Source organism: Morchella importuna (genome assembly GCF_003444635.1).
Source record: "Morchella importuna strain M04M26 chromosome Unknown Morimp01GS026, whole genome shotgun sequence".
Classification (NCBI taxonomy): Eukaryota; Fungi; Ascomycota; class Pezizomycetes; order Pezizales; family Morchellaceae; genus Morchella; species Morchella importuna.
The window spans coordinates 623,096-635,648 of record NW_025763423.1 but is presented as its reverse complement, the minus strand read 5'-3'; the positions used below and the strand labels follow the sequence as shown (position 1 = coordinate 635,648).

Sequence of the window (12,553 nt, the reverse complement as noted above, 5' to 3'; positions counted from 1 at the left end):
TCATTTACTGTTATTATTTGTTAGGCTCTTAGCGATATCTAGATAGAAATTTATTGTAATCATTTTTACCTCTAGCCACTATCTAGCTCTTCTCCAACCTCTCCCTCCTCTGATCCAACGCTATCCTCGTAGCCTTGACAATCTCTACATGCTCAACAGCATGTATCCTCTCCTCCACCCTCTCTAGCGTATCCCCCTCCACAAACGGCACCTCCCTCACCACGATCGGCGTCCCCCTATCCACCGCAGTGATAACATGATGTATCATGACACCAGTCTTATCGATCTCGCCCCTCTCCCACGCCTCTAAAGCTCTCTCAATTGCCCCGGCACCATCAAAGCACCCCGGCAGCGCCGGGTGCAAATTAATAATGTCGACACCCGCCCCCTGCAGCGGGCCCAGGCATGTCGGCGACAGGATGTGCATCCACCCCGCACACACCACCATGTCCGGCTTGTGCTTCAGTATGTGGGCGGCCAGATCGCGGTCATAGGCTTCGCGCGCGGCCTCCGTGGTCGGGTGCTTCTTCTTGTAAGGGACGAGGTTGTGGTATGTGGTTGGGATCCCGGCGTTTGCGGCGCGCGTGAGGCCGTAGGCGGCTTTTTTGTTGGAGATGACGTGGGTAATGGTGGCCGAGAGGAGGGGCGGTGTGGATTTGGTTGCGTCGATGAGGGCTTGCAGGTTGCTGCCGGAGCCGGAGATGAGGACGAGGAGGGTTGGTGGTGCCATTGTGGTGGGTGGTGGGTGAGTTTGAGCGGAGGTGAAGTTTTGGGGACTCGAGGTCGGTGGTGAGGTAGACTCGTATGGTATGGTACGGGTGCCCCACTATGTATGCAGCTGGGATGGGTTGGGCCCCGCGTTTGGAGAGTTTTTTTTAAACCCTGCCCTGCGTTCGGAGGGGCCCTAACCCTATGTGGGGTGGTGAGGATTGTAGAGCCGCAACCTTATTTTGACAGCGGCGAGTGAGAGTCTGTGCTTGGGTGTGGAGTGCCCCCGGGGAGAGAGTATATACATATCCAAGGAATTGGTTTCACGTTGAGTGCCTTGTACATGACGGGTTAAGTATGTAATTGTACTTATGGGTATGGTTAATGCCACCGGTTGTGGTTGGGCATCAGCAGGTTGTAGGTGCTTGTCAGTTGGGGCGTTTGGGCCGTCTTTCGATGTCCAAATATTGGGTATTTGGTGTTGACGAAATTTAGTGATACTAATCTGAATCCTGGTCTTGATCTAATACTTGATTAATTGAGTGATCCCAATCGATCAAAACACATCACTATCAGTGGGTCATGGTGGAGGAGGGAAGCACACTACTACCGACGTACTAGTGCTAATGGTATTGTAACGGCGTTAGAAAATCATCTACCATCTACCATTTCCGTGGTCTAATCAGCTGAAGTGTCGCCCAGAGGGGCCGAAGTCGATAGTTTGAACCTCCCAGACTTGGTGGGAAAATATACACCGTGTGACTGGGCAAAGGAGCAGAGCGGGTCGCCTCTCCTTTTTGCTGCTCCGTTCATTCCCTTGGGGCAGAGTATCCTTTTCTTTTACCCCATTTTTTTTTTCCTTTTTTCTTTTTTCCGGAAACTTTGAATGGTGCCTATGGATTTCTTGAAGGTGATTGATTGATAATTCATCAATTGTATACATAGTGGCTCCAGCCTTGAGGGTCGTACATGTAGATATTGCACCACCCACACCAGCAGGCCCCAGAAAGGGAAGAAAAATGACTAGAAAACGGTGCTATATCTTCCCCAAATTCATCTAGTACTAATGCAGAAAGTAGGGAATACTGACAGCGAGGATTACGCGGGTTGTGTTGAGTCATATAATATCACTCGCATTCAAGATCGCTGTTTGTTCCCGGAGTCTGCGTTCTGGTATAAACAGACCTGCCTATTTATCGTTGTCCACACCATACATGTATGTTAATAGCATTTTGGCTAGTTTGGGCTCATCATCTAACCGCAACAGCACGCGAACCCATCGCATCTCGGGCAATAACGTCTCAAGAGGGAGTCAACCTGTAGTCTTTACCCCGAAGCCGTCATCCCACAAACATATGGAAAAGGTCTAGAACGACACAGTTTTTCGGTATAAGTACATACTCTAAAATAACACATATATGATGCAAAGGACAGCTCGTCATGGAAATTCTACTCGACCTTACGCTAAGCGAAAAAAAAAAAAAGAAGAAAAGAAGACATTTTACAAAAGGTACTGCAGTGACTTATTGATGAATTGTGCACTACTACCCCCACCCCTGGTTTGAACCCAGGACCTTTGGCATCCTGAGCGCAAACACGCGGTGTCTAACCCGACGGGCAGTCTAACCAACTAGACCACCCGCCCATGGTGGCTACTGCGCTGGAAGTGGTACTTGAGCCTTGGCGGTGTGCCAAGATGAAGTAGAATACATGTACCTAGCCCTTTGATGCCAGTGCTCGTGTGGCCATCTCATGTGTTGTAGAGTACGTCTACTTGTACCGAAAACTGTGTCACTCCAGGCCTTTCCCGATAATAGCAAAAATGAACATGACCCGTGCATTAATCCATTTCATCTTTAGTCTACCGAGATACCACCATAGATTAAAACTACGGCTGAGAGTGAGAGAAGAGGGTGGGGGTGCGCACTTACCAAAAAACGAGATCAAACGCTGATCATGAAAAATCACTCGCATCTGCCCAGCAGAGAACCGGCGAAATAGTGCGGGTTTTTGATACTGGTTAGATGTAGGAAGAAGCCCAAAGAAAGAGCAAACGCGAGGGAGGGGATGAGGGGGGATGGAGACCGACCAAACCATCACCAGCGCAATGAACCCCCAATCCTCTCCTCCCACTACGCAAAAAAGAGCACGGAAAGAAATCACAGATCCCATAGGGCCTATCTATTCCTCCTTTTATTTTACTTCTCAGGCATACTCCGATAGACTAAAGGGGAGGAGCGTGAACTTACCAAGATAGAAAGAACAAAACCGCGATCAGCATTGTGTTCAATCATGGTCGATCACTCGTTATACTAAGTTATAGGCTAAGCTGGTTACAGGTCGCGCGATGAGCTATTGCTTGTGGGAGATAGCCCTCTTAACGTGTGTTCTCTGTATGGTGAGATTTAGATATATGATAGAATATATGCCCCTTTCTTAGGGAAACTGGGGAGAGCTGCGTGGAAACATCAGAAGAGAGTTACCGTGACTTTTCCATCATAGAAGCATTTGATATATTAACAGATTTAGCAATTATATTCGAGAATTTCTCTGTTCCTGGTCCATTTCCCAGTACTGCGTGATTTGTTCCAGCGTATTTAAATATAGCTATCTTTAAGATCTAGCGTTATTAGCTGATTCTTCTATACAAAAAGCAATCCCCAACCACAACAAAGCAAGTTGTGGCCGCGCACTATATTACCTTCTCCTCCCAATCCAAAAAGCAAAACTTTTAACTAACTAACCTACAAGTCTACTATACACACCCTACTCCACCACCCACTTCCCCGCCACCTTCTGCTGTACGACCTTCCTTGCCGGCAGCGGCCACCCAAGCTCACTCCTCCCCACCGCGCCCCCCATCCTGGGTATGACCCACACCTCCCTACTATTCCCCCCCGAGCCCTCCACCACTTTCGGCGCCACGCTCTCTAACGGCTTCGAATACGACAACAGCGGCGTGCCCTTCGCCAGCGCCGCCAGCTGCGTCCCTGTGACGGGCGTCAGCGGCCTCAACCTCACCTTCGCCACGCCCCTCTTCAGCTCGCTATACACCACATACTCCGGATAGCTCTCCTGCTGCGCCAGCGCCGAGCCAGGGTGAACGTACGCCGCAACCTCGGCCATGTTATCCGAGCCGTGCGCCGTCGACGACGCAAACAGCGTCATATATGGCACGTCGCTCACCCGCTTCAGCGACGCCTGGCCAAGCTTGTACGTCGAGTTCGGGAGCAGATCCGCGCGGATGGCGACCTGGTCGATGAAGCCCGCGGCAATGATCTGTTTGATCGCCTTCACCTGGAGCTGGGATGGCGGCGGGATCTGCGGCGAGAAGGGCGCGAGGATGCCCGGTGGGCAGTTTGTACGGACGATGTTTGTGAGCTGTTGCCGGAGTTTTCGGGTCTCCTGCATGGCCTTGAGACGCACAAAGTTGCGTTCGCAGAAGGCTGCGGGTGAGGGCTCATACTCGTAGGCGCAGACGACGGAGAGGAGCTTGAGGGCGTCGCTGGTGGGGTCGAGGGCGGAGAAGGCGCGGTGGGCGCGGTTGTAGGCCTTGCGGCGGGTGGCGCGCTGGTTGCGTTCGTGGGCGGTTTCGACTGCGGGGGGGGCGTCATCGTCGCTGGGGGGGTCGGCGATGTCGAGTTGATGTTCGGGGATGAAGACTTCGCCGACGGTGAGGGCGGCGACGATGGCGATGATGTAAGGGAGACAGCCGTGTTGTTGGCCGATGATGAGGATCTTCGAGAAGCGCGGGGAGAGAGGAAAAACGTTCATTGTGCGGCCAAGCTCTGTAAGCCCGCCTTTGGAGTCTAGAGCTCCAAGATATCCCAGCAGCTAGTAGAACGCGTCAGCAACGAACACACCGTGGGCCATGGAGTATAACAAACCCTCTCAGCCTTCTGCAGACTCGGTCTATCTGGAGGTGTCGGGAAGGGGAAATTTGTGATTGTGTCAATGTTCATACTCTTCATCTGCAGCACAATACCTGCACCTAAAGTCAGCAGATCTCCCAATCATAGGTCATCACTCGGTGCCACAAACATACCCTCAATCGGCATCCTCAATATCTCCGGCTCCGCAAACTCGTCAAAGTCTCTCTCATACACAGCACTAGAATACAGCTTATAGCAGTGTCCCGGCCCCGTTCGCCCAGATCTACCTGCCCTCTGCATAGCACTCGCCTTACTAATCCAGCCGATATCAAAGCTCTGCACCCCCGTCACCTTATCAAAGTTCCGCTCCTTGCTGCGCCCGCAATCAACCACATACCTGATCCCCGGGATCGTGAGCGACGTCTCGGCGACATTGGTCGCAAGAACACACATCCTTCTACCTTCGGGCGCAGGCTCAAACACCTTCATCTGGTCCTTCGTGGGCAGCAGCGAGTACAGCGGGAGCACATGGAGCGGCGCCTCCGTGTCTGTTTCTGCCATCTCCTCGCCGAGATCGTCGTCGTCCTCGTCGAGGATGGAATCGCCATCGTCATCATCATCGCTGCCAGCCTCTTGTGTTGGGCGAGCACCGAACTCGACGTCTTCGGCTTCGACGGCGGCGTCGCGCGCGGAGATGCGCACTTCGGGGGCGGCATTTTCTTTGCTTTTGGGTGCGCCTTCAGAGGCTTTGAAAGGGAAGGTGGTCTTGAGGCGCTTGAGGAGGGTGGTGATCTCGTTCTGGCCTGTCATGAAGACGAGGATGCCGCCGGGGGGGAGACGACGGTGGATCTTGCAGATCTTTTTGCAGGCTTCTTCGACATAGTCGTGGGGGGTGCGGCGGGAGAAGTGGTTGGTGACGGGATGCTGACGGGCTTCGGCTTTGAGGAGCGGTGGAGGGACGGAGAAGAGCTGCTTATTTTCTATAAAGTCGGAGACACGGAGGGTCGCGGACATAATTATGAGTTTTAAAGGCTGGCGGATGTCAGCACTATTTCTTTAGGACTTTGTGGGTTAATTGTACTGACTTTTGTGACTTTGTCTTTCTTGCTCATCTCTTCTCTCAGCTTCAAGACTCTGCTCATGACACCGATCAGGATATCGGTGTTAACGCTCCTCTCGTGGGCCTCATCGATCACCACCGCCGAGTATTTTCTCAGCAGAAAGTCGTCCGCAAGCTCTCTCAGCAGCACACCGTCGGTCATGAACTTGATGGCTGTATCTTTACCCACTGTGCCCTCAAAACGGATCTGGTACGCAACCTTATCCTTCCCCCCCGTGCCCAACTCCGTGCCTACACGGCTCGCCATCGACACCGCCGCAACCCTCCTTGGCTGCGTGACGCCAATCAGCCCCGGCGTCTCACTCCCGGGCGAGCCATACCCGGCCTCATAGAGGAACTGCGGCACCTGCGTTGTCTTTCCACTTCCCGTCTCACCGCAGATGACCACACACGAGTTATTGTGGATTGCCTCCATGATGCGCTGCTCCTCTGCCACCACGGGGAGCCCAAACCGCGTCTGCTGGATCTCAGGGCTGCGGTCAACGGCGATGTAGTAGGCCTTGCGCTCCACGGTTGGGCCCTGGAGCTCGGGCGGCGGTGTCATGTCCTGTTCGCGCGGCCGTGGGATATGTACGTGGACGGCGCTGGGAGGCATATTGAGGAGGTCGGGCATGCTAGTGTCGGCACCGGTGGGGTCGTTTTCTTGTGCGACGGCTTTGACTTGAGCCAGGGCCCAGGACTTGAAAGCGTTGGCTTTGTCGGACTGGCCACGCCTCATGCGGGGGACAGACTCGGCTTCGCCGGAGGAGTCGGACTCTTCTTCTCCAGAGCTTCCAGAACCTGAGCCTGACTCTGAGTCTGAGTCTGACTCTGAGCCCTCTTCGTCTTCTTCAGAGCTGGCATCGGAATCCACCTCTGCGTCGGGCTCGGTCTCTGCAGCGACACTTCCTTCACTGGGCGTGTCCTGGATTCCACCCCACTCTTCCTCAGACTCCTCTCCTTCAGAATCGTCTGCGCCGCTACCATCATTGTCAGAGTCCATTTCCTCGTCTGAATCCTCGCCTTCGTCCGAAGATGCGCCTTCTGCAGCAGCCCGTGCTTTCTGCTCCTCCTCGAGCTCTATAGCCTTGATCATGGCCATCAATCGCTCCTTCTTGGCCTCCTTCGACTTCCTAATCTTCTTTATTATCGGTAGCCCCGTCTCATCGATCTCCAACGGCCTCTTCAGCCCAGACCCCACCTTTATCACCACTGGCTCCGGAACCTCCTCTTTCTCCTCTACAGGGGCTTCCGGCACCTCCGCCAGCACCTCCGGCGCCTCAACCTCCAGCTCGTCCGCATCGCGTATGGTCCTTTCCTCGTAGAGGATCTTCTTATTCTCCTCCATATTGATGCCGAATTTCTCTTCCAGTAATGCCCGCCGCATCGTCTCCCGCTTGCTTTCGCGTGCAGTGCCCATCGTCTTTGTGCTCCGCAGCAGGCTCGTGTCGACCTTGTGCGGCTGGTCCGCCAGCTTCTGGATCAGCTCCACACGCTCCTCCTTGCGCAGCTTGTTCTCAATGTATTTTGCGAGACGCTTAGCCTTCTTGCTGCTCATTTTTGGCTGCTGCTGCTGGGATTGCAGCTCCGCGCGCAGCTCGGCGCGGCGAAGCTCTTTGGCGCTTTTGGACTCGGGGATGAGGATGGAGGCATTGGGGTCTTGTACGGCAGCATCTGTGGCATCGGAAGGGGCGTTCGGCTTTGGCTTTCTGTGCCGTTGCTTGCGGTCGCGGGTCGGTTTGTATTTCGAAACCATGGTGGGGGAGATTGCTGCTGGTGTTGCTGCTGCTGGTGGAACCGTGATATTTTTTTTTGTGGTTTTTGGGTTTGGGGGCCAAGGTGCAGGGGTTGAGAAGAGCCGCAGTGGAGGGGCACGCTAGCCGTGTTGGGGCTGGCGGCTCCTATCGCGGGCTTATCACAAGGAGATTGATATCAAGGTATCAATCAAGGGAATATTACTCTAGAACATCGCCGTTAACTCCGCAGCAGTCAATTCAAAGCGCTCAAAGCAGCGATAGAGCTATGGGTGCAAATGCAAGCAGACGACTCGAGTACATACATACATGTACCTACAGTAAGCAAGCCGTGTGCATTAAGAATAGAGCACAGGTACAGTAAGGTAAGGCATGATGTTGTGCATGTGCCGGTACTTCAATGGCTGACACAAGGCCAAATTAACTACCACCACCAACAAAGATGGGAAGAGTGGAGACGGAGGCAGAGAAGCACCAGTTCAAGCTCCTCTGACGCCCGTGAGCGGCAGTGCTTAAGCATGAGATGACGAGAGAACGGGATGATTGATGCAGCAATGTCAGAGAGACAAAAAGAGGCTCTAACTCGACGGTGGGAATACAGGGCACAGGTCTAGAACACAGGACACGCATCCCATACGATGGCACCATAATAGAGGCTTTTAGTCGGTTGCAACTTTTATTATTTGCATATATAAAAATGCGCCAAGATGCACCCACATATGATAAATTTGTATGTGCAAATAATGAAAGTTGCAACCGACTAAAAGCCTCTAATGAAGCCCTATGCCTGCCTCTACTCCCCGAATTAGAAGGATTTCATAACTAATATACATGTAAATAATATACCTCCATGCAGACCTATGTAGAGATATAGGCACTCTCACTCTCGCCTACGGCAGGTCTGTCACGCACGGTCCCAAACAAACATCCACACACGACATCGCATACTTTAAATTTTTACTTCATCGATAACCAAGCTCCCGATCCCTCCACATTGCTAAAAATTACATACCCACAAGCACAGCTCGCGTTTATCCATATCCTGCATCAATAAATCGATCTGTGTCTGTCTACCAAGTACTACATACATGACACTAATATGTAGCTAGCTCTATCGTAAGTGTAGTGCGCCCTTTTTGTGTTTTTTTGTGTCTCATTCTTTTTCACCTGTATATCTTCTTCAGCACCCCCTTCTTCCCCGCCCTCTGCCTCTGCCCCTGCCTCTGCCTCTGCCTCTCCGCCTTCACCCTGGTCATGAAAGAAACGGAGCACAGGAGAAAAAAAAAGTATAAAAGGCTAATGATCCTTTAGAGAGAAAAAAAGAAAAAGAAAAAAGATGAAGTATCGTACAATATAAGCAGGGATGATAATTGGTGCTTGATAGGATGGGATGGGGGAAATGACAATATTGAGTATAAGACTTTAAAGTAAGTACTTAGGTAGGCCATATAGGTAAAGGTAGGTAAAGTTAGGTGGTAGATGGGTAGATGAGGAGTACACAGAGTAAAATAAAGAGTAAAGACTGGGAAAGATAGAAACCACAACAGTAATAATACTCCCCTCCGTCCCAAACATGTAGAAAAAGGGAATAAAAAGAGAGATCAAGAAAGCGGGCATATTTTTTCCCTTCCCATCATCAAAATCATCATCACCTACTGAGACCATCGATCCTGCTGTAACTGCCGCTACCACTATCCCTTCCCATTGACCTGGACCTCCGGCGCGTCCGGAAGTACATCAATCTCAGTCCTCTGCTGCATGTGGACACCATTCGCCTCTTCGGCGCCGCCGCCAGCATATCCGTTCGCCTTGACCTCCTCCTCGGCGCCGCTCTTCGCCGGCGGAGGCGTGGACTCTGGCAATCTCGATTTATTAACCCTTAGGATGATCCTGAGGCTCTTCTTTGGCGCGCCCTCCTCTTCCTCCTCTTGTAGCGGCCACTCATCCTCCTCGTCCGAGTAATCCTCCGACGCCGACTCGTGATCCCAATCCTGCGTGGCATCGCCGCCATAGCTACGCTCACTGCCGGCGTACGGTGTTGCATCGCCCGTCGCCGTGCCGTTAGACCCGTTGATCTTGAGCTCGCCGTATACTCCCATCGCCGGCTTCCGGATCTGTCTTCCGCTTGCTGTGAAGCGGGGTTGGTGGTCTTCAGTCTCGGAACCAGGCTTGGTGTTGTTGGCGCTGGCAGGCGTATCTTCGTCGTCGCTAGAGAAGGTGTACTTAATACGCTTACCACGCGTGCGCCCTTCGTAGAGGGAGGTGCCGTTGGGCTGCTTGAAGAAGGCCTTTCGCGACTGGCGGTACTCGCGCTTTTTCCGTCTCTGTGTGATCGCTTGTTAGCCTTGCTAGTTAGATGTAGAGGGTAAGACGGATGTGGAGAGGCATACAATCTCGCCCTCTTCAAAGCGCGGAATGGCGCTGAGGATCTTCTCCTTCAGCGCGAGTGCGTGCTTAGTGCCGTCCTCATCCTCGAGCTCTTGCGCGACTGCGCGGACTTCGTCGATGGTACCCGCGACGTTAATCCACGAGACAGTCTTGAGCGCAGGATTGCTTTCCCGGTACAACCTGAATGGAGTATCCTCTGTAGCCGCCGTATTGTTAGAGAAATGTTCTGTGTGAGAGAAGGTGTAATAGAGAAAGATAGGAGGAGAGAGGAGATAAAAACCTCGCCCTTCAATTAGCCAATACCGCCTTTTATCGCCGTCCCGACCCCACGGCTGGACCGATATAGGGATGTTAAGATCGTCCTCATGACGGCTTGATTTGTAAGATTCCGCGACGAGTGCGCGAATGGTTTCCGAAGAGGTTAAGGCCCAGTTTATCAATGCCTTCAAAACCGACAACTACAAGTTCACCCTCGTTAGTAAGCCTGTTGCGGGGCGAGTGCGTAAAAAAATCTCGAATCGACCAAACTCACTCTTTGTGGGGCATCTAAGGCGCTGAAATGGCGACCTCCCGCAAACGGGCTTTTTCCATCCCATGATCTTGGCCATTGGGTGACATGAGCGTGTACAGCCTCTTCGAGTGGACGTTGATAATGGCCGCGCCTACACCACACAAAGTCAGTACCTAACCCTCGACCGCTCCCCAAAAACAAGGGCTGAAAGAAAGAAAGAAAGAAAGAGGGCATCAAAAGAAAGGGAGGACAATAATAATAAATAATAATAAGAAAACTTACTCAACAGGCTTCTTCCTATTCAGCACCAGGCCCAGCAGACGACAGAGCAGTACCTCCACCTGTTCGCTCGGTGTAGAGTCCACAACACCCCTCTCAATGTCCTGGCACCCCAAGTTCGGCACGCCCTTGAACGCGTCCGCGAACCGCGAGCGGAACATGACGATGAACGCCAGCTCGGGGGCGTCCGACAGCGTCGCTACATGAGGCTGTTCCTTGCGTCGCGGTTTTCGGGGAGGCGGTGGTGTGGAACTCTTCCGAGCCTGCTGCTGCTGCTGCTGTTTCTTCTGCTGTTGCTGCTGCTTCTTCTTGGAAATCTTCTTGACGGGGATTTCGGGAGAGGATTGGTCCTCTCCCTCGTCGCCGCTGGATGGCACTGACGAGAGTGGGCTGTCGGAGTCGGAGAGACTCATCAGGGCCTACTTTTTTCTTCTTCTTGGGAGAGAGAGCCGATGTCCTTTCTGTTTTTTTTTTTAGTTTTTGCAAGCGATTGGGCAGATGGACGTGAATGGGCTAGGTAATGTGATGTGACTCGGGAGATATATCGACGCGCAGGTATTTGTTTCTGTGCTTTTCCCACTTTATTTTTTCTTTCGTCAGTGGGAGGCCAAAGGAGTGCAATCTGCTTGTGAAGAAATCTGGCCCGTGGAGAGGTTTGGTTGCGTAAAGTGGTAGTGTAGTAGACAAGTGATGTTCACGCGGAAGAGCAGGGACTTGAGAGAAAGAGGGCGAGAGTTAGAGCGAGCGAGTGAGTGTGCGATGACAACACTGCCTACCAAGAGGGGAAAAGTTGCAGGTTACGGCCGATCAGAACCACAAGGGGAATCACAATTTGTATATATTGGATGCTTTCCTGCCAGCAAAGAAAGTACCGCCCCTTTATTATCTTCATCTTCATCATCTTCTTCTTCTAGGTATGAACAAAACACTCAAGGCCACAACTCTCCTCTAATGAGGTTCTAACTTTGTTCCGTAAAGTTGCCCTTCTGTTCTTTCTCTTCCAAGACACTTAAGGCCAAGGTTCCAAAACCCTACCGGAGCTCCCAGAAACCAACACCCCAAATCTACTGATAAACACTCCCAGAAGGGCAGGCTGCGGCGAGCAAGTGGTGCGCAATCGTCACTGATGGAATGTTTGCATTTGTAGAACTCGTAGCTATTGAGTTGAGCTGCCTGAGTACCCTACTCCAAATGGCGTGCCAACGCAGAACGTGAACCGAACTGAACAGATTCCAAGAAGTGTGATTCTGTCGCACAACGCAAACCTCAATTGGAAGTTCTGAAACTAGGTTGACCGAATCACCGTTGCAACATGAACACTTCCATATCGCCGCCTTGCTATGAAACCTCCTTGCCTTCCCAAAACTTCGGACCTAAAAAAGTCATTAGAAACAAATAACATCATAGGCATGGCTCGAAATGGACGAACGAAAAAAAAGGAAAGAAAGGAAAAGAAAGTGTGACCCTCTCACCAAAAATATTCACAGTCTCGACAAATCTGGAATGATAGCAAAGCACAGAGCTGTTCTGTTCCCAGAGATGGAACTTATAACGCCAAATTTTTGGTAATTCACTGAATGAATCCCGAATTTTAGGGATATTTGGAGCGGCTGAGGGTCCGAGCGGCCGGTAGCTATCGAGCTCACAAGCCACTGAAAAACCACACCTTCACTGAGAAAATGCACATCACCAGAACATAGCCAAAAGGAATCATTTCTCATCCAGGCAAGGGGGAGAAAAGTCGCCATGTTCTCGCTGTCCAATTCGAAAGAATGGTGGTGAGGCTGAGCCAACAGAAGACCTATCGCGAGCGGAAACGACGTAATTCCGTCAACGAAGCTTCTAGCTGTCAAATTTAACATTATAATCCGGGCAGACAGTTAACCCCACTATTTGAACCCCAGTTTCAGGTCCGACGATCTTATCCGGGGATGGAGGTCCA

General features: G+C 51.9%; 3 protein-coding genes across 3 annotated transcripts; all 3 read right to left on the bottom strand.

The window, feature by feature from the left end:
* Positions 1 to 82: 82 nt before the first annotated feature.
* On the bottom strand, positions 83 to 730 carry LAJ45_07911 (uncharacterized protein; the record flags this gene model as incomplete). The annotated part of the gene is made up of 1 exon (XM_046117466.1): positions 83 to 730. The coding sequence occupies one exon, from the start codon at positions 728 to 730 to the stop codon at positions 83 to 85; it is 648 nt and encodes a 215-aa protein (XP_045969451.1).
* A 2,744-nt stretch (positions 731 to 3,474) lies between these two features.
* Positions 3,475 to 7,435, bottom strand: LAJ45_07910 (uncharacterized protein; the record flags this gene model as incomplete). The annotated part of the gene is made up of 6 exons (XM_046117465.1): positions 3,475 to 4,542; positions 4,596 to 4,693; positions 4,754 to 4,829; positions 4,895 to 4,916; positions 4,978 to 5,612; positions 5,666 to 7,435. 6 exons carry the CDS (start codon positions 7,433 to 7,435, stop codon positions 3,475 to 3,477), a joined length of 3,669 nt encoding a protein of 1,222 aa, XP_045969450.1.
* A 1,689-nt stretch (positions 7,436 to 9,124) lies between these two features.
* On the bottom strand, positions 9,125 to 11,024 carry LAJ45_07909 (uncharacterized protein; the record flags this gene model as incomplete). The annotated part of the gene is made up of 5 exons (XM_046117464.1): positions 9,125 to 9,757; positions 9,824 to 10,017; positions 10,102 to 10,279; positions 10,354 to 10,483; positions 10,615 to 11,024. 5 exons carry the CDS (start codon positions 11,022 to 11,024, stop codon positions 9,125 to 9,127), a joined length of 1,545 nt encoding a protein of 514 aa, XP_045969449.1.
* Positions 11,025 to 12,553: the final 1,529 nt, after the last annotated feature.